Genomic DNA, 19,796 nt, shown 5'->3' with positions numbered 1-19,796 from the left:
ATTGATTTTTTACCTTTCCAAAATGAGACAATTCATTAAATTCTTTAAAAAAAATATCTTTGAGCATTTGCTGATATTTTCAATACCCAAAATTTTCATTAATAGTAGCTGAAAAGAAATGAATCATCTTGAAGAACCAATACTAACATGGCTCCAACAAACAATAGCCGAAAATTCATCATCCGTGCTGAATGAAACAGCATCATGTTTAGAATTTGATCCCGAAGGAATACAATACATCAAGTGGATTTACATTGTTTTTGGAGAGTGTGTACATAGTGCTCGTGAACAGGCTTCATTCTACATTGGAATGTTATCGTTATTTTGTTGGATTTTAGCACTTTTACCACAAATAATAGCCAATTTTAAAAACAAGGATGCCAGTTCGCTTTCTATTGGATTTTTGATACCATCAACGATAGGAGATACTTGTAATATGATTGCTTGTATATTGTCTGGACAATTAATGACACAGATATTTGTGGCTACTTATTTTGTCATGGTTGATGTTGTAATTATTGGACAATACATCTTTTACTCACTGTTGCATATGGGATTTTGGAAGAAGTGGTTTTCAAAGAAGAAGAAGGATGAAAATCTTGTGAATACTATTGAATTGAATGATACCCATGCTGCTGCTGATGAGGAACATATCATATTTTCCGATGATGAACAACATCATGAGGATTCACATGCCTCTCATCAAGTTTCCCTATTACCCAATAGTCAAAGCAAGTCCAAGCTGAAAGTTGCAACCATTACCATTCTGGCAAGTGTTATATTTGTTATTTCATTCCTTGTTCTTTCCAATAGAAATGAGCTCAACAATCAAATTGTTCATCAAAATACTGGTAGAAAATTACAATCACTCAAACCAGAACACATGATGATTGTTAAGGGTCAAGAAGGTGTTCCAAAACATAATGATTTTGTCTTTCCTCCAAACACTACCATTTCCATGGTTGGTTTCATTATTGGTTGCATTTGTTCAGTCATGTACATGTTCTCTAGGTGGCCTCAAATTTACAAAAACTTTAAGAGACAATCCACAGAAGGTCTCTCAAAGGTCTTTTTCATTTTGGCAATCTTTGGTAATTTATTCTACCTTATTTCAATTTGGCTTTTTTCTAGTGATGGTGAATATTTATTAACTAGATTACCTTGGTTAGCCGAAACTCATTTGAATGTTTGCTTGGATACTTTTATTTTCTGTCAAATTATTTACTATTCACACAGAAAGCAATATAAGGATAAGGTGGAAAAGTTACAAAATGCTGCAACTGTAGTTGATTCGAATAACAATCGTGATTCTACAGAACTCCATGTCGGACTGAATGAGAAGGAAACTATTTCGACCATTGCTCCATCATCTACAGAAAATAATCATTAAATTAATGTGCTTTCCAAATGTAATGTTTACTTCTGTTTGTGTATTTTTAGTCTTGTTTGAGCGCACTGTTTACAATTCGTCCAATAAATGTATTTCCTACATGAAGACTGTCTTTTCCTTTTCAAGAGACAAAACGAAGAGGCAAGCTCTTATTCGAAACAAAAAAAACAACATCACACTAATAATATGAACTCGATAGTAAGCTCACTCTTTGCCTTTTGGATTGCTGGTGGAGACAAAAATAACTTAAATGAATCCATGACAGACAGTACAAAACAACAGCAGCAGCAACAGCAACTGCCTCAACTAAAAACACAATCCATAGAAAATACTATTGGAAACCTTTCTAATAATCAATCATCAACTTCACCAAGAAATAATCTACAACTTGTTTCCTCCATTGAAGATGTGATAACTACATTTGATCATCATTCAACACACCAACAAGTTTCTTCAAGTAGTGAAATGGTTCCACAGTGGAGGACCTACAAGGTTGACCATTCTTCCATAAATAGTATGCAACCAAACAGGGATATTACTAGTTTTGTATTAAAAAAAAGAAAACAATTTTCCAAGAGGAATTTTTCCTTGCTAAATAGTAAAGAATTTGGAAGCCTCAATCCTCATCATGTAAATACTTATATTGTGGACGAATCGTCGACAATGGTCCGATGTATGCAATCGATTTTATTGGAAACACAACTAATTGGGAATGCAAACTATTCCAGCAATTTGTTCACACTGAAGAATCAAGACAATGACTCCTCAAATTTCCATCTCTACAGTTCCCTACCAATCTCTGCAATGAATCATGCCTGTTATTATGAAGTGACACTATTAGAAACTGAAAACAATTCGAATCCTACCATTTGTTTAGGATTTGGTAAAGCTGACAATGACTTGCAAAATCATATTGGATGGTTCTGTGAGAGTGTTGCATTCCATACGGACGACCAAAGATTACGAAACTCACAACGAAACTCTTCGTATAGAGTTGGAGGTCCACAAATTAAGAAGGGAGATACGATTGGAGTTTATTGGGATTTGAATTCAACAAAAAGTGGAATGGTATACTTTACAAAGAATGGACAATTTATAGATTACAAGACGAATTGTAGAGTTTCGAATTCTAATGAATTTATGATTGCAATGAGTGGACTAGTTAATGGAAACTCAACTCTGACATTCAAATTGAATGTAGGAAATGAAAGGTTTCAATGTAAACATTTCAATGATTTGTATCATTTGAGCGAGAGTCAAACTAAACTTTTGACAATGATTAATTCAGAGAGGTTGTCTGATATTTTCCTTTCAACACTCTGATAAAACAAGATAGATCTTATAAAATCAATATTCTAAACTATTTTTCAATATGATAGCATTTTCCAGGTAGAACTAAAGTTTATGATAAACCACCTACTAATCAAAATATTAATCATAAAAATGGGTTTATTCCAATCGATTTACAAGCGAGGACAACATCATGATGCAACTCTCAACAAGATTCTAATACTAGGATCGTCCCATTCTGCTAAATCAACATTTTTACGATCTGTTCAAAGAATTACAACCAGAAACTTCAGAAGAGGAAGTAAGATCAGTTGTTGAACTAATATTTGATAAGATTACCACTCCTTTTATTTCTCCTTGTTTAATTCCTATTATAAATAGGATGGCAACAACTCTGTATAACATATATCTGAGGGAATTATTGACCGATATTCAAATCATCACCACAACTGAATAACCTGACCTAAAAGTTCAGAATTGAGTTAGAAATGTCTTTCTTGAACGATGGTATTGAAAGAAAATGGTGTTCATTAATCTACACAAGCGCAACATCATCCCAACTTTATCTATCCAAGAATAGAAATAAAAAGAGAGAGCAAGAATTAACTGTGGTTCTTGGTAGAGAACTCTTTTACTAAGGGCGCAAACCACAGCTGTGCACATCACAAGTACACAAGTACACTCCAACTCCAAACAACCCTTATTTAAACTAGAAAAAAATCCAACAACACCACTGCACCCAACCATAATGCAAGCAACACCAACAATGGATAAGGAAACAGCTCTCGCAGCGATACAAAAGTCCAACTATGCTGTCTTTTCCAACATTTCTGATGAATTGAAGGAAGATGCCGATATTGTTAGAATGGCCCTCAATGTGATGGGAAGTTACATCTTTAATAAGATTCCTTCCGTTGTGTTTGAGAGGGATCGTGATTTGGCCTTACTTGCACTCTCCAAGCATTGTCCGGAAGAAAAATTGATCACCTTACGAAAGAATGATAAGGAATTTGTTTTGGCTGTTTGTAAGAAGAGAATTTCCATGCTTCGTTTGGTAGCAAAGGAACTTTGGGAAGATAAGGAATTTATAGAAGGAATAATTCCACTTCGTCCAAGTCTTGAACATTTTCCACTTGAATTGAGGGATGATAAGGAAATTGTAAAGAGAATTCTCTCTTCTGATGGATCACAATTTCAATTTATTTCAGAAAGATTGAAAATGGATGATGAATTATTAATGTTAGCAGCTGCTTCAGATATCTATTTATTTGCCCACACAGCTCCAAGAATTTTATCGAAGGAATTATGTTTAGAGATCATTCATACTCAAAAGAGTAGTGGCTACTCTTTTCCAGAATATTTGAAAATGGATAGAGATATTGTGAAAGCTCATTTGACTTACTATTCTGGATATAATGTGTTTAATCTTGTCGATAAGAGTTTCACAGCTGATGAAGAAATTGTAACCCAAGTTTTGTGTAGAGACTGTGAAAAGTATCAATTTATCGATGATTCCTTAAAGAATAATGTGGACTTTATTGGTAAGATGTTGGAGCTTGTGCCATCTTTGTTCAGGTTATTACCTGTCGAACAAAGAAAGGAAAAAGAAATTGCATTGGCAGCAATGAAGGACGGTAATAACTTGTCATTGTTAAGTGAAGAGTTGAGAGATGATAAGCAAGTAGTAATGAAAGCTGTGTCCCATACTGGTAAATCAATTAGATATGCTTCAAAGTTATTGAGACACGACGAACAAGTTATTGAGGCAGCTCTATTGAATGATCAAGAAGCATTCGTGGTTCTCTCAAAATTGGGCGCAGAAAGTAAATTGGTTGGTACTTATAGATTAGCATTGGATGTTGGTGAGCATTCAAAATACAATCATGATACAGAATTGTACGATTTGGTTTTGAGAGAAAATAATTCTTTCAAATATTTGAAATGTGATATAAGTGAAGATTATGATGCTGGTTATCCAAGAGTTTCATACAAGAAGAGCTCTGGAAATTGGAGAATTGATAAATATCAAGAAGTAGAAGCATTGTTTTTGGACGATCTTCCATTCATGTCCTTAACATTATTGAATGAGTGCACTAAAATCAGTGAATGTGAAGAATTAACTGAAGAAGATTATGGAACTTACTTTTCTAAAAAGGTTCAAAGAGACAGCTTTAAATTTTCTGGTGGTGTTTGGTCTGAAAGATTGTAAATAATACCTTTCTGATTATGTAACAATAACGATATTCTTAATAAATTACAATTGACAACAATATTCCTCTTTATAACGAATGAGTATGATTCAAATCTCATCAAATTCAAACTCTAGTCCTTGAAACCTGCAATAGATTAATAAGAATTTCAAACAGTCATTAAGCTCCAATTTAAAAACTTTGGAAGCCATTTTCTAATGCACCACGCAAGAAATCTTGTATATGACACATTGGCAAGGCGCATATCAACCCCACTCACCACAATTACTCATCACCATGTGCATGTTGATATGTTAATGTTGGCATGTGAACCTTGGGATTCCCTTATGCTCACTTGTTACATGTAGCTATTTCATGTTGCTCAGAGTTTTTAGAGTATTGGAAATTTATTAAACCTTTTCAAATCTACTGTCAGACATTGTAACTCCAAAAATACCACAACATTGAATGCATGACATGATACAGACAGAACACAAATTGAAAATGAAAAATGCAACATATTGAGTAATCACATAGGGACTTGCAAGTTGATACATTGTCCCTCTCAAATCCTTACATGAATCCTTATAGAGATAGACAGTCATGGCAATCAAAACTCCAATAGCAGCAACTCCAATAACAGAGAAGCAACACTGTGAGAGGGAATAGCATGGTTTTGCTTTGTTTGGAGTAGAAGATTCACTCAAGTGGAATAAGCATTGGTCAGTACTGGCAGCAAGGAAATGACAAACTGCACCAACAGCAGAAATAATCAATAGAATTGAATAGGTGAGCATCAAATCAGACACAAGAGAGGCTGAGCACTTTTCATCATTCTTCTCAGATTTAATTTCACTTTGGACAACAACTGATGTTATTAAAATTTAAGTATATTTTAATAATATGAAAACTTACATCCCCAAATTCCCATTCCGAGATTGAACAAGAATGTGGCAGCTGAAACAATTCCGATAGAGCTATGAACCTTGGTGGTGAATTGAAATGTGAAAAATTCACAAACCTACCTGAGAATAATTAAGGAAGCTTTAGCTTTTGTACTGGTCATATTTTTTCTTTCAAATTAATGCACTACAGTTACTAAGACAATGTTGTGTGTACTTTTAACGCCCTTGTTAAACAAGCAATACTGTAGAAGTGGTGGTTGTGTGGCACTATTTGGGTGGTCGTAACCTTGTTCCATCTGTGAACATTACTGTGCGTTTAACTTGATACTAATATAGGCATTCCAAAATAAGGTGTTGGAGTATATAGAACTCGCTAAAGTCCAGTGTTGTTGCGTTTCTGATCTTTTTTCGAAAAAAACCAATCAACACTAAATCAAAAAGCGAAGGAATACCTATTGAATTACACTTATTTGAACACTAAATAATAATCCATTAGTTGAATATTCTAGGTCATAACTTGATAATAAACCGTTGTCAAAATCCCATTCTTCATAAATCTCTCCAATTGCAATATGAAAGCCAATGTTTTTAAAAATATAATTGAATTAAAGAATGTTCTGATGGAATTCCAATCCGCACTGATTAATTAAATTCAATGTTTCAAGTTTCACAAATCTCACTACTTACATGGAAAACCATAATGACCAGTTCCTCTATGACTATACAACCGTATCATACCTCTTCCATAAAGGCCTTGATCTGGGAATGGCACTCTGAAGAATCTCTTTTCTCTTCCCAGTAATTTAAGCAATTTTTGAGCAAACTTTACAATTGTCCATCTTCTCTTCCAACCCACTCTGATCTGACCTCCATGAAGATGTCCAGAAAATACAATATCACAAGAATCAGCCAAAGGAATGCAAGATAACATGGCTGGGTTGTGAATGAGGAATATTCTCTTTACATCGGCTGCCTTTCTTGGATACTTTTTGAATAAAGCATCTGTCATGTTGGCTGCCTGATCGTGATTGTAAGAGAAGAGAGAACCAACCACTTGAACCTGAACTGTCTTGTTCAATAGTTTTGACCAACGAGGAATGGTGACAAGCATTTCCTCATCTTCCAGTAAAGGAATGTTATTCTCTCTGTATGCTTCCTTAACCTTTTCATAAACCTCATAATCGTGACTAATTTTGTTTTTTTAATTCATTCATCAAGAATAAAATGTACATACTTTCCCAAACATGCCACAACTCTATTTGAAATTTCCTTTAGAGGTGTAAGAGCTTCCTTCAATCCATTCATATCTTCTGCACAGTCAAATCTATGAAAAACAATTAATTATTCCAATAAAGAATAAATACTCACGTTTCCATATCTCCAGTAATCAGTACAAGATCAATTCTTGGATCCTTGGCAATTTTTTCACATAAGGTAAAGAGTTTTTGTTTGGACATGAATGGTCCCAAATGTACATCTGAATTGTTTGAGTTCAGTTTTACATTGAAAAATCAACCTACCAGTCAATTGGAAAACTCTTAAAATTTTGCTTTCATCTTGATGTATCTCAATTTTTGATTCCAACTCCTTAACTTGATCGCCACAATCCTCTCTATTGGCTGTCAAATCCAAATGCACAACTTCCTTACAAAAAGTAGGACTCTTCAAAGAAATATAAAACGAATGAATTGAAACAATCAATACTATTAAATTCAATCCCAAAATATCCATCCTTGCCCAAGAAAGAACATAATCTTGCAATCCTGCGCTCCATGTACTTGTTGTTATAATAAGAATTGGACTTGCTACAACTGTTCCAATAGCAGAATATCCCAAATACCAAGCAGAAGGCAAACTAATCAAGTACAAATACCACTTTGGTTTCAACTCTTGCCAACGAATTAACACACAATTATGCACAATACAAGTCAAATTGAAATAACAATGTACAATAAACGGAAATATTGGAAAATTCCCCACAAAATTACAATAAACATTCGAAAATATGATCTGAATAATAAACACTGCATAGAAAAACCTAGACAACTCTTCCTTCTTTACATATTTATAATAGAGGTGAGGGATTAAAATTCCCAACACTGATTCCGATAAGAAAATCAATGAGGGAATGATCCGATTCAACAAGACGAGATTTGCCAGCAAGTGGAACATTTTTTTTCAATTTTGAAAAATGAACTTGCTATTTTGGCGCCAATTTTATCAAGTCAAAAAAATGTGCATTTGTAATTTAATCCTTGCGCGCACAAATGTTAATCGTTTACAGCAAATTATTCCTCAATTCTGGTTCTTTCAACCAAACAGAAACTCACATAGTTGTACATAGTTGTTTTCGAAATGGGAATCAATGTTAATACTCATCATCACATTTAGTTTCCTCAATCCTATCTACTTCTCCTTGATGCCATCTATTATTATTGTGATCAATTAGGAATTTCAGAGAGTTATCATCCTCAATAAATAGAGTAGCACTGCCACTCAATAAATGATATCTAGGAACCAACTCTAACCACTGAGAAAAAATACAGAGTAGATCTGGTTTGTATTCCTTAAAGGTGTGGTATGTTTTTGGAATATCTGGTGGCACCATTTGATGAAAAGGCATTTCATCAAAATGAAGATAAGAATCGTCTACATAGCACATAAACTCAAAGATGGAACCATTCGTTTTGGATTTGCACTCAAACCTTGGAGGTTCATCCATAGAATCATGACCATAGAAGAAGCTTTGAACAAGGAAAAAGGTAACTTCAAATTCATGACCCTTATATAGCAAATCAAATGTTGATTCCACACATCTTCTGGGATTAGCTGTCAAATCGAATGAACAGAAACTTCCTGTAACGTTCGAGACTAGTATTTCTGGAATAGTTTCTCTACTAGTTAGTTTCTTCTCCATGACAGATGTAAATGCCTTTGTGGCATTTCTCCAAGCCATTTTAATAACCTCAGGCTCGTTCAATAATTTCAAGTTGAATCGTTCATATAAATAGTTCATTCTTTCGTCTGAAATCTCAACATTCTTTTCAAATTCTACATCTTTGATTGGTATATCACCTCCTTCAACACTTCTATATTCAGTTCTTGGACCCCACAAGATATTGAACAGTAGGTCTTTTTCTGATATTCCAGTAATTTCCAGTAATTCACATAGCGAAGTGAAAAACTCTCTATTCATTTCATAAGATGTAATAAACATGTCATCACTAGGATTCATTTTGAATACTGTATTCCTCTTAATTGAAGGATCAATATTCAATTTAGTTTTCCAATCATAATTTCCAAAAACATCAACATATGTAAAACAATCCTCAGCAGTTGAGTAAAGAATTGTCATTTTCATATAAACGTCCGCGTCTAAATGAACAAGCAACACCACAAAATCCTCATATTCCTCTATTGAATCATATGCCAAGACTTGAATATTTGGAAAACTCTTCTTCTTGTATAATTTCTGTACACATTTATCCATTTCCACACCAGTTTCTTGCAACAAATTAATTGTGTATTGTCTTGCTCCCAACCACTGCTTTACCAAAACCAACAATCTTGTCATGGTTTCTCTATCATCATCAAGTTCAAATTGACTTTGCAAATAATCAGTAATCGAATGAATCAAATTGTGTCTGAATTCTCCTTTCAAACTATCATACCACAGATGGCAGACTAATTTTATGGAAAGTAAGGTTTCATCCATGACCGGAATGAATGAAAATATGACACTCAACACATCAGGGCAAAAAACATTTTTGTATTTTCCAATTTTTTCATCGTGATTGTATTTTGCTTGCTTGGAAGTTGTGGGTGAGGAAGTGACTTCTTCTGTTAGAGATCTTTTCATTTTTTTTAATAAATTTATTATTCTTAAAATGGAAATATAATGATATATTATTTGAAAAATAATGGTTAACTTGTTAAAATTGTCTTTCAATTTGTAAGGATAATGGATTCAGTTTCGTATTTGCATTTATGGTTTCTCACAAAAGTGTTGTAAACCAAGTTCAAACTTCCAAATATTGCAAAGATTTTTAAAATAAAAAAAATGAAAATTCAATACATGAGTGATCTTCACATTGAGCACTTTCGAAACCTGGATGATTTTGAGAGTCAGTACAAGAGCAAATTCGGAAACTCCATTCTAGAAAAATCTTCATCACGAGAAGTTTTAGTTTTGGCGGGAGATATTGGAAATCCAATGAAGGATAGTTATCGGGATTTTCTAAAGAAGTGTTCGGAAAAGTATAGAATTGTAATTGTAGTGGCTGGTAATCATGAGTGTTATAATAATGAATATTGGACAGTGATGAAGCAAATGGAGAGTGTGAGTGCAGAGTTTGAGAATGTGCATTTTCTGGAACAGAGATCGGTTGAGGTGGAAATTGATGGAGTTAAGGTTGTGTTTATTGGATGTTTGTTGTGGAGTCATGTACCATTGGGGGCTAGAGTGGTCGTTCAAGAGGTGAGTTTTTACAGAGATTATGAAATTGTTGAATGAAAATATTCGAAAGTCCATGAATGATTATGAAATGATAAGTATTATGGAAAATGAAAAGAAGAGAAAGTTAGTTGTGGATGATACTGCCAATATTTATGAACAATCAGTGAAATGGCTTACTGAAGAATTGGAAAAGCATCAAGGAAAAAATGTTGTCATTGTCACTCATCATGCTCCATTATTGAAAGGGGTTAGTTCACCAACTTATGAAAAAGATGATTTGGATGAATATACCAAGTTGTGTAACCATGCATTCTCCTCAGATTTGAGTCAATTATGTAAAGATCCTGTAAAGTATTGGATTTTTGGACATACCCACTATAGTTCAAATCAAAATTTTAATGGAATTCCAATATCGAGTAATCAATTGGGTTATATTTCAGCTGCTTTTGAAGGTACTGATCCAGATAACATGTACAAAGAAGATACTGTCTTTGAATTGTAACAACATTAAATTTCACCCATCAAAATTGAAACCTATTTCACATTTTAATGAGTAGTAATTGTTTAATAATTAAATAAATAATAATAAATTTATTCCTTTAATAATTGTTCAATCAAGAAGGCCAATTGTTGTGGTTCAACATTCTTTCCGAATCTTGCAACAACTTCTCCCTTTCTATTAATCAAAAACTTGGTAAACATTTCATTGATTGAAATATCTTCACCCTTCAATTCTTCTGGATGTTTAACAATCTTCTTTTCTAATTCTTCAGCTTGATACTTCAAATAGGCATAAACTTGGTGTTCCTTCATTGTGTTCAAGTGAACAGGTCTCATTACTGTGAAAACATCCTTTCCGATAATTTTTGAAGCTTTTTTGTCATTATCCAATAAAACATCATCAAGAGTATATTCTGGAGCAACATGTTCATGGGTAACTTCAGCTTCCCTTGTTGGGAAGGCAATAATAGAAAATTCCTTATTTTCAAACTTGTGAATTAATTCTCTGAGTTCCATCAATTGTTTAAATTCTTCTGGATGTGTAATTTGATGCTTGACCTTCATTCTGATCAATTCATCTTCATCAACATTGACAATTAAACAAACTTTTCCTTCAAATGATTTAAATTCTGTTACTTTTCCTTTGATATCTTGAGCCTTTAATTCATAGAATGAATTTGCAAGTTTAGAGGCAGCTACACTAGCAAATCTTTTAATGTATTGTTGTTGTTGTATTAAAGATGATGATGATTGATGACTAATCAATAAATTTAATCCTCTTCTAATCATTTTAAATGTATTGTTGTTGTTATCTGTTTTCAATAGTAGATAAGAAATATTGTATAAATGTTAAAAAACAAGTCCTACGAATTATCAGAGACGTACTTTACAAAAAATTGCAAGTCTGTGTCTTGTCTTTTTTTTTCTGAATATATTAAAAAATTATTATTATTATTTGGATGTTGAACGGGAACTTTTTTAGCCATTACTTAATTTCTAAATTGGTGCCTTGATGACTTTGCCGCCAATATTTGTTTTCAAATTTACAAAAAAAATGGAGAATTGATAACACATAGCGAAGGAAGAAATGATCATTGCAAGAAGTTGGAGATTAGATGGATAAGGAAGCTAGATGAATTAGCGAGTGACTATTTGATGTGAAATTTAATATTCATCGTCTGGATGATGAAAAAAGCTTATAATCTACTTCATGATTCCTATTGAATACAGCTTTGTAATAGTAGGAAAACAAAATTAGTCGAAAGTAACTTGACATCATACCTTAACAATGTTAATACCGAGCACTTAACTACAGGAAGTACTCATCGGAATACGAATCCTATCGAAACTGTAAATCAATGATTGCTGCATGCCCAACCACATCAAGAATCTTTTTCACAACAAAAAAATGTCACTCACACTTATCCTCACCACTTGCGTGGCCACATTCCTCTTCTTTTACGTGGCTGCCAAGAATAAGTTCTTTGAAAAATTGTTTGCTTCACAATTTGTGTTTGATCCGAAGGAATTGGACAAGATTGTGAAAAGTGCTGTCAAAAAGTACCCAGATAATTTCAAAGTTGACCAAGTTGGAGAAATGAAGATAAATCACTCTGATGAAACAACAGTTTGTACATTGAAATATGATGGTTGCAAAGAAAGAAAATGGACACGAGAAACTCCTGATATGGATGGAAAGTTTAATGAGCCTGCTGAGAATCCAAATGCAATTTTCGAGTTGAGATGTGAGGAAATTTTGAGACAATTACATGAAAAGTATCCAAAATATTGTGCAGACATGAAGAGTATGGACTTTTTTGATTCGAAAAAGATGAAGGAACAATGGATGTTTAATATGTGTGGAGTAAGTTTTAAATTGATTTAGGATAATTTATTGTAATTTTATTATCAAATTTAATCTATTTATTGTGAATAATATTAACAGGGAGCTCTTGGACAAATTGCAATTTTCCACTTTTCCTTTACTGAATATATTTTGGTATGTTAACCAAACCAAAATTTTAATAATTTTTTATTCGAAACAGCTTTATGGATCACCTGTTGGAGCTGGAGGATTTTCAGGAAGATACATGATGGATGTTTATGATTATATAATTTCAGGACATCACGAAACTTATACACCAGGTAATATTAGAGGATTGCATTATACACCAGGTGATATGACATTCTTGCCAAGATTTGAAGCTTGTACATACAGATCTCAACCTCATACTTACATGATGGAATATGGACGAGGTTTCCCTGGTGTTATTGGTGGAGCCATGTATCCTTTCGTTTCTGCACTTTTTACAACATTGGATTTTTATTCATTCTATCATCAAATTAAGGTTGTGGCAGGTCACATGTATAAGAATTGGATTATCAATAGAAAGTTTTAATTAAATTATTTATTCAGAATACTAAACCTTTATCTAATCATGATTAGGCTAATGTTACCTTAATATTAAAGATTAAAGGAATATTGTTGGCTACGGCCATATCACGATGAATGCACCTCATCCCGTCCGATTTGAGAAGTTAAGCATCTTCGAGCCACATCAGTACTGAGGTTGGAGACAACTTGGGAACCTGTGGTGCTGTAGTCTTTTTAATAATGGACAGACAAGATTTATTACTAAGCATCCCAATTTTATACACCCTTCATTCTCTTCCATGCAAACTTTTAAAAAACTTTTAATCACTAGTAGAAGCAATGGCCACAACAAATCTCTCCTTAATGAAATCGTATGAAGTTAGTGAATAGCATCCCCACCACTCTGCACCAGAAAGCCAATATGCTGACCATGAACCATATCCTTCTAACAAACAATCATCCCAACAATAATGTTCACAACTTCCATCATGATCATTGTAAAATTCAGTGATTAGTATTCATATTGAATATCCCTTAATATCTTAATAAAATAACTGTTAATTAATTTGAAAGCTTCCTTATTTGGTGAATATGTTGAAGTGTTTTCAAAATCACTGAATGAGTTTCTAATTATTTGAAACAATGTTTTTTTTCATTCTATTTAACATATATGTTTATTAGTTCATTTCGTCTCTAAGTCTTTACGATACAAGAACTTTAATAAATATTACAATTTGATGTCTTCACTAAATCTTTCATTTATTCACATCTTATTTTACAAATATTTTTAATTTTATTATTGAACAAGATAAGTTTACAATTAGTTTCTGCTTGGAGGAGGATTGGAAAGGAGATATTCAATTGCTGCATTTACATTACCATTAGCCACAAGTAAAGCTTCAATGTTTGATTGTTCATCGAAAAAGCCCATTTCTTGAAGTTGAGTCAGTTGAGTAGCAAAACGTTCTCTAGGTGGTTGTTGGTTTGTTTGTTGTTGAGGTGCCATAAATGGATTACCAAACATGGCAAATGGATTTTGACCTCCTGTATTTCCTCCCAAATTCATTCCTTGCATCATTTGTTGCAAATTTTCAAATGGATTAGGTGTACCAGTTGGCGTTGTACCAGTATTAGTGGTTGTATTTGGAGGTTGATTTTGATTTAATAACCCTTGCAATTGCATGACTTGTTGAATAAATTGTGGATTACCCAACATGGTTCTCAGCATTGGATTTTGTTGTGACATTTGTTGAAGCATTGGATTAGAACCAATCAATTGATCCAATGTGTTAGGATCTGAGAGCATTTGTTGCATCATTTGTTGCATGAATGGATTATTCATCATTTGTTGGGCTTGTTGTGGGTTTATATTTGGCATTCCACCCATTCCTCCCATACCTCCCATTCCTCCCATATTTCCAAACATTGAGAATGGATTAGTATTTTGATTAGTACCAGTGGTAGTGTTATTATTACTAGTTGTATTTGTGTTGGTAGTAGTAGTTCCAGTTGTTGGTGGTGGGTTATTTCCCCACATGTTGAATGGTTGTCCACTTGGAACATTATTTGTTGGTTGATTTGGAGTAGTGTTTGGTTGATTTGGTTGTCTCAACATTTCACTAGTGGCTTCATGAAGAGGTTCTTGAACATCACTGTACATTCTTCTGAGAGCATCAAATCCACCAGGAAGATTTTCAATATTGCTGAGTGCCAAATCAGTATTTCTCATCATTTCTCTCATGAGTTCAGGATTTCTTGACATTTCCATAGCTCTTCTGATCATTTCAGGATCTTGGAGCATTCTTCCAACTTCAGGATTATTTCTCATAATTTCTTGAATTTGTGGATTAGTGCCCATAATTTCACGAATAAAATCAGGATTATTCATTAAGCTTTGAACCATAGGATTATTCATCATTTGTTGCATTGTATTTGGATCCATATTTGGCATTCCACCACTTCCCATATTTCCGAACATATTACCCATACCTCCCATACCTCCAAACATATTAAATGGATTTTGTTGTTGTTGTTGGTTTGTAGTATTATTTGATGGAGTGGAGGTTGGTGTAGAGGTAGTTGTATTTGTGGTTGGTGTTGTGGTTGTAGGAGTTGGTGTTGTAGTTGTGGTGGTTGTAGGAGTGGTGGTGGCTGTTGTACTAGTAGTAGTAGTTGATGGTGTGGCTGTTGCTGGTTTTGGTGTTCCTCTCACCAAGTGAACAGTTAGACCATCTTCAACTCCATAACTCTTCAGGGTAGCTTGATCCTTCAACACCTTACCTCTATAAATCAAACGTTGGTCACTGGCAGGAATTTGTGATTGGTCAGCAACAACTTGTTTGAATTCAGCAACAGTTTGGTTAAGATCAACATCATTAACGGCAAAAGTATCACCATTAGAGCATCTAATATTTACTTTCATTGTAATTTATAATCAACTATAATCCAATAATACAATCCGATAATCAATATCAAGTGTTGTCGAATTAAAAAACGTACAAATAGTCTCGTAATATTACTATAAATTGTTTCCAAAAACACGAATTATCCAACTTGAACGTTTGAGAGAAAATTTGTCAATCACACAATCCAACAAAAGAGTGGTGGTGAATAGATTTTTTTTGTTTTTTAATTGATAATATCGATAGTAAACGTTTATTCTTGATCTATTTTAAGATTTCTTGTTCCTTACACTGCTCGGAATGTTGGGTATTAAAAATTTGAGTGAGGATAATAATGATGACAAGGCAGCAAAGAATCTCTTTGTCAAGCAGTAAGAAGTAGAAACAGGCCTGAGAGAAAATTGGATAATAATCTAATCTATTCAATTGTATTTTGAGATTTGGATTATAGAGTGCAACCCATTTGATGAGGCAACTAATTTCTAGGTCGTATTCACCTTCAAGTTTCCATGAACCTTACTTGGAGGGAAAACACAGTAAGCTCAGTCGGGGTTTATAATCATCACATTTGCCCAACCTGCATAAAATGAATTATTACCACAACTTGAGCCTCAATATAATATTTTGAAAAAACCGACAATCCATCTACAGTCCAGATTTAAAAAATCTCAGTTAAAGTTTTTCCTCATTGCAAAGCTCACCTTCGGAAAGCACAATCATCTTCTCATATTTATTTACACCATTATCTTTCAACCACAGTTGCAATAATATTAGGTGAGTCATCTTTGTTCAGTTTTAAACTAGAAACAACTCGCAATATGTTCCGAATCTTTGTTACATGCCTTTCGATTACAATCTTTTTATTATTGGAAGGCAAAAACAACAACGCTTAATTTCATCATAGTAAAAAAACAGCGACACAGACAAGTCTTTATCGTCTTTTCTGTAAACGGATTATCATCACGCATCATACAATATTATTATATATTTTTAATAGGTGATTCATACTCCATACATCAAGATGATGAGAAGAAACATTTTATTGGTAGTTGTTGCATGTTTAATTGCTTCCTTGATGATCTCATTCATGTTCGGATCAACTGAAGCTCTCTATCAAAGACACTATCATGGTTATTCATTGACTTCAGTTAGTTCCTTACAAGATACTGCAGTGTTGGAGAGTAAAACTTCCAATGGCATTCGTATTTGTTCTTTCAATATTCAAGTATTGGGAACTAAAAAGATGCAAAAGCAAAATGTTGCCTCTGCTCTCACCAAAATTCTATCTCAATACGACTTGATTCTCGTTCAAGAAGTGAGAGATTCCTCTGATCAAGCATTCCACATTTTGGCTAGATTGTTGGGTGAAGGTGATAAACGTTATAGTTATGTTTTGAGCGAAAGATAGGAACCAACTCAAAAGGAACAATATGGTGTCATTTTCAATAGTAATCTTATCAAGATGGGCAAGACTGTGCAATATAAGGACGTAACAATTGGTTTGAACGTGCTCCTTTCACTTTTGTTTATCAATTGGTCACATCAGATGCCAAGTTGAAGAATGTCCAATTTGCAATTATGGGCTGTCACATCAAACCATCTGATGCTGTTAACGAACTCAATCACATGCAAGAAGTTTATGAACAACTCAAGAATGAAAAGTTCTATGAAAACACAATCATGATGGGAGACTTTAATGCTGGATGTGGATATGTTTCTGGTAAACAACTTGCTGCTCTCAAATTTAGAAATGGAAAGTATACTTGGTTGATTACTGATGATATGGATACCACTGTTGCTTCTTCTTCTTGTCCATACGATAGATTTATTGTTTCAAAGGGTATGGCTGATAAGAAGATTGCCGATGGTGCTGCATTTGAAATCAACTCTGTTAGTGTTTATAGATTCGATACTGCTCTTTCTCTCACTGGAGCTCAAGCTGCTGAAGTTAGTGATCACTATCCAATTGAATTGAAGCTTCAAACTCGTGCCAAGTTGGGCTCAACCTCTGCCAGAACTTTGGCTGATTTGGTTGCTGCTGATTTTGAAAATAATTTCAAATAAATTAGGCCAGTTTGATAAATTCAATTCAATTTAATAACATTTTATTGTCCATTTGGTTTAATTCCAAATTTCATTAATTTTCTGATGGAATGTCATCACTCCAAATTTTTATTTTAAATGTCAAATTCACAATTACTCATCAGTGTTGAATACAATAATTTAAAATCTAATTTATTGCTTATTGTTAAAGGCAACATAGGATGTTTGATGTTCTTCAGATGTTTCCACATTCTTTGATACACCTGATCCGTCAAAAAGTTGTGGAACAGCTCTCTTAACATTCTTGACAGCAGCCACAAGTGAAATAATTGCAACAATAGCTGTCAAGAGCATGAAAGCAAAAGAAAAAGCAGGATCCAAATAGAGGAGAGCAAGTTTTGTTTGTGCTGTCATGGTCTTTGGGAATATTAAAACTTTTGAATAGAGAACTGTCAAGGAAAATTCAACAGCACCTTGAGCAGCTAAAATCCAAGCAATGGTTGGAATGACAAATAGACATCCACCAGTGTACATGAAAGTTGCTGTTCTCTCATCATTCTTAATCTTTCCAACTTGGAATCCGATCAAGACACCTAATATTCCCAACCCAAGAATGAACAAATCTCCCGCCACTAAGAACAAACTATGAGTACCATAAACACTCAATGAATTCATATACCAAGGAATAATTGTGGCCAAATGATACAAGGCCATGAAGAGTCCGAGAATGATTTGGAAAATACTAGTAATTTTAGTTAAGAGTAACATGATGTTGCTTTTCTAATAATCCAATTGATGTAAAATGTAATATATTAAAATAGGTATTGTGATTAAGAAGATAATTCAATAAGGCTCACAATCTTCGCAATGAACAATTCTGCCGTTTTTTTTCCTATTTTTTTGATAGGGAAATTCAAATCTCACAATAAGGAATTGGTGTGTTGGAAAATACAGATACAATTCAATAGAAATGGCTGTATTGGGTGATCTATTTGAAATGGTGTAGATTTCTTTCGTTCCCTTAATACATTAAGATTAATTTCACATACATCATATTCGAAAATCATCTTATGTGAGGAAATTATCCTTGCTTCTAAATAGGAAAATGAATGCTTCTTCCTTGTTCAACCTCCAACACAATTAAAAGATCACAATTTTCCTTGGAAGATGATCATCATCAACAAATTTTAATTTATTTTTATTAAAAAAGTCGCCAGATATCTTCATCATCATATCTTCATTATTAAGGGAAAGGAAAAAATGGGGTTAATGCGTGGACTCTTACTCACCTCCAATGTTTGTCTCATCCTGATGAGTTTAATTTATTTGACTGCTCATATTGCAATGATGGTCGCATGGTTTATTAGATATAGCGATTCTAGTTATCAAAATGTTAGATCGTATGCAATTTCCGATTTATTTCTCATCTTCCCTGATTGCTTACTGATGGTGGTCGGAATGATTGGAATTCTTGTATTTGCCTCACCTAAATGTATCAATGAGAAGAGACAAAAACAATTGCAATATTTCCATTGTTTGGCTTCAGTATTCGGAGTTTTGGCTGTTGTCTTCTCTCACTTGATTGGATGGGCTCATCAATATTCCTTAACTGTTATTTATGTACAATTGTTATCTTTAATGGCTGATAAGAGTATGATGTCTTTTTTGAATCCTTCATTGAGTTTGGTATTTTGGGTGTTTTTGGTGATTAATTATATTGTTGGAGCTGTTACTTCGGTTAAATGTTTGAAGGAAAAGTGTCCTGATTTGCTTTAATTGGATAAATTGAGTTGTAATTAATTGTTAATTTATTGATTTTCAATTGCACTACAAACTACACACCCCAGAAAGATACTAAAGCAAGAAATAAGCTAAAACAAAAAATTAGTGTGAAACAAAAAACATGTGCGACGAGAAAAGCAAGTCAAAAAGAATCGTTTCCTAATCCTTGCTTTGGGTGCGAATAGATTGTAGTGTTGAACGAATCATTTCAGAGTTGTTCACATTCTCATTCGTTTGTTAGATTCCACCACTGACAATAATATGAATGTGCTAGTTGTCATTGGAAAATATATTAGGGTCTTGGTTCGGGAACTCTGAATAATAACAAAAGAACTGTTGAACAAATTTCTCTTATTGTTTAAGAACTATCTGAACATGGTAGCAACTCACTTCCAAGTTCCTTGTACCTATTTAAGTGCGGAACTAGGCAAAATTTATTCGAAACAACAATACAAAAAAAATGT

At 33.6% G+C, this 19,796-nt stretch overlaps 12 protein-coding genes across 12 annotated transcripts; 7 read left to right on the top strand and 5 right to left on the bottom strand.

Moving 5' to 3' along the window:
* Nucleotides 1-118: 118 nt before the first annotated feature.
* On the top strand, nt 119-1,390 carry NAEGRDRAFT_30232 (uncharacterized protein; the record flags this gene model as incomplete). The annotated part of the gene is made up of 2 exons (XM_002682004.1): nt 119-543; nt 733-1,390. The coding sequence occupies 2 exons, from the start codon at nt 119-121 to the stop codon at nt 1,388-1,390; spliced, it is 1,083 nt and encodes a 360-aa protein (XP_002682050.1).
* Nucleotides 1,391-1,576: 186 nt separating this feature from the next.
* NAEGRDRAFT_62577 (uncharacterized protein) lies at nt 1,577-2,713 on the top strand (the record flags this gene model as incomplete). The annotated part of the gene is made up of 1 exon (XM_002682003.1): nt 1,577-2,713. The coding sequence occupies one exon, from the start codon at nt 1,577-1,579 to the stop codon at nt 2,711-2,713; it is 1,137 nt and encodes a 378-aa protein (XP_002682049.1).
* Nucleotides 2,714-3,428: 715 nt separating this feature from the next.
* On the top strand, nt 3,429-4,889 carry NAEGRDRAFT_62576 (uncharacterized protein; the record flags this gene model as incomplete). The annotated part of the gene is made up of 1 exon (XM_002682002.1): nt 3,429-4,889. One exon carries the CDS (start codon nt 3,429-3,431, stop codon nt 4,887-4,889), a length of 1,461 nt encoding a protein of 486 aa, XP_002682048.1.
* A 390-nt stretch (nt 4,890-5,279) lies between these two features.
* On the bottom strand, nt 5,280-7,505 carry NAEGRDRAFT_62575 (uncharacterized protein; the record flags this gene model as incomplete). The annotated part of the gene is made up of 5 exons (XM_002681862.1): nt 5,280-5,737; nt 6,462-6,961; nt 7,009-7,098; nt 7,143-7,251; nt 7,295-7,505. 5 exons carry the CDS (start codon nt 7,503-7,505, stop codon nt 5,280-5,282), a joined length of 1,368 nt encoding a protein of 455 aa, XP_002681908.1.
* Nucleotides 7,506-8,142: 637 nt separating this feature from the next.
* NAEGRDRAFT_62574 (uncharacterized protein) lies at nt 8,143-9,633 on the bottom strand (the record flags this gene model as incomplete). Its single annotated transcript, XM_002681861.1, has 1 exon — nt 8,143-9,633. The coding sequence occupies one exon, from the start codon at nt 9,631-9,633 to the stop codon at nt 8,143-8,145; it is 1,491 nt and encodes a 496-aa protein (XP_002681907.1).
* Nucleotides 9,634-9,834: 201 nt separating this feature from the next.
* On the top strand, nt 9,835-10,831 carry NAEGRDRAFT_78138 (metallophosphoesterase-like protein; the record flags this gene model as incomplete). The annotated part of the gene is made up of 2 exons (XM_002682001.1): nt 9,835-10,251; nt 10,301-10,831. The coding sequence occupies 2 exons, from the start codon at nt 9,835-9,837 to the stop codon at nt 10,730-10,732; spliced, it is 849 nt and encodes a 282-aa protein (XP_002682047.1). The 3' UTR covers nt 10,733-10,831.
* On the bottom strand, nt 10,822-11,520 carry NAEGRDRAFT_62572 (uncharacterized protein; the record flags this gene model as incomplete). The annotated part of the gene is made up of 1 exon (XM_002681860.1): nt 10,822-11,520. The coding sequence occupies one exon, from the start codon at nt 11,518-11,520 to the stop codon at nt 10,822-10,824; it is 699 nt and encodes a 232-aa protein (XP_002681906.1).
* A 619-nt stretch (nt 11,521-12,139) lies between these two features.
* NAEGRDRAFT_62571 (uncharacterized protein) lies at nt 12,140-13,130 on the top strand (the record flags this gene model as incomplete). Its single annotated transcript, XM_002682000.1, has 3 exons — nt 12,140-12,595; nt 12,677-12,730; nt 12,777-13,130. The coding sequence occupies 3 exons, from the start codon at nt 12,140-12,142 to the stop codon at nt 13,128-13,130; spliced, it is 864 nt and encodes a 287-aa protein (XP_002682046.1).
* A 795-nt stretch (nt 13,131-13,925) lies between these two features.
* On the bottom strand, nt 13,926-15,722 carry NAEGRDRAFT_78137 (ubiquitin protein; the record flags this gene model as incomplete). Its single annotated transcript, XM_002681859.1, has 1 exon — nt 13,926-15,722. The coding sequence occupies exon 1, from the start codon at nt 15,525-15,527 to the stop codon at nt 13,926-13,928; it is 1,602 nt and encodes a 533-aa protein (XP_002681905.1). The 5' UTR covers nt 15,528-15,722.
* An 806-nt stretch (nt 15,723-16,528) lies between these two features.
* On the top strand, nt 16,529-17,571 carry NAEGRDRAFT_62569 (uncharacterized protein; the record flags this gene model as incomplete). The annotated part of the gene is made up of 2 exons (XM_002681999.1): nt 16,529-16,886; nt 16,994-17,571. The coding sequence occupies 2 exons, from the start codon at nt 16,529-16,531 to the stop codon at nt 17,569-17,571; spliced, it is 936 nt and encodes a 311-aa protein (XP_002682045.1).
* Nucleotides 17,572-17,742: 171 nt separating this feature from the next.
* NAEGRDRAFT_62568 (uncharacterized protein) lies at nt 17,743-18,318 on the bottom strand (the record flags this gene model as incomplete). Its single annotated transcript, XM_002681858.1, has 1 exon — nt 17,743-18,318. The coding sequence occupies one exon, from the start codon at nt 18,316-18,318 to the stop codon at nt 17,743-17,745; it is 576 nt and encodes a 191-aa protein (XP_002681904.1).
* Nucleotides 18,319-18,810: 492 nt separating this feature from the next.
* Nucleotides 18,811-19,326, top strand: NAEGRDRAFT_62567 (uncharacterized protein; the record flags this gene model as incomplete). Its single annotated transcript, XM_002681998.1, has 1 exon — nt 18,811-19,326. The coding sequence occupies one exon, from the start codon at nt 18,811-18,813 to the stop codon at nt 19,324-19,326; it is 516 nt and encodes a 171-aa protein (XP_002682044.1).
* Nucleotides 19,327-19,796: the final 470 nt, after the last annotated feature.

Source organism: Naegleria gruberi, assembly GCF_000004985.1.
Source record: "Naegleria gruberi genomic scaffold NAEGRscaffold_4, whole genome shotgun sequence".
Classification (NCBI taxonomy): Eukaryota; Heterolobosea; class Eutetramitea; order Acrasida; family Naegleriidae; genus Naegleria; species Naegleria gruberi.
Note: the sequence above shows the minus strand (reverse complement) of the source record. Positions and strands in the feature narration are given on the sequence as shown.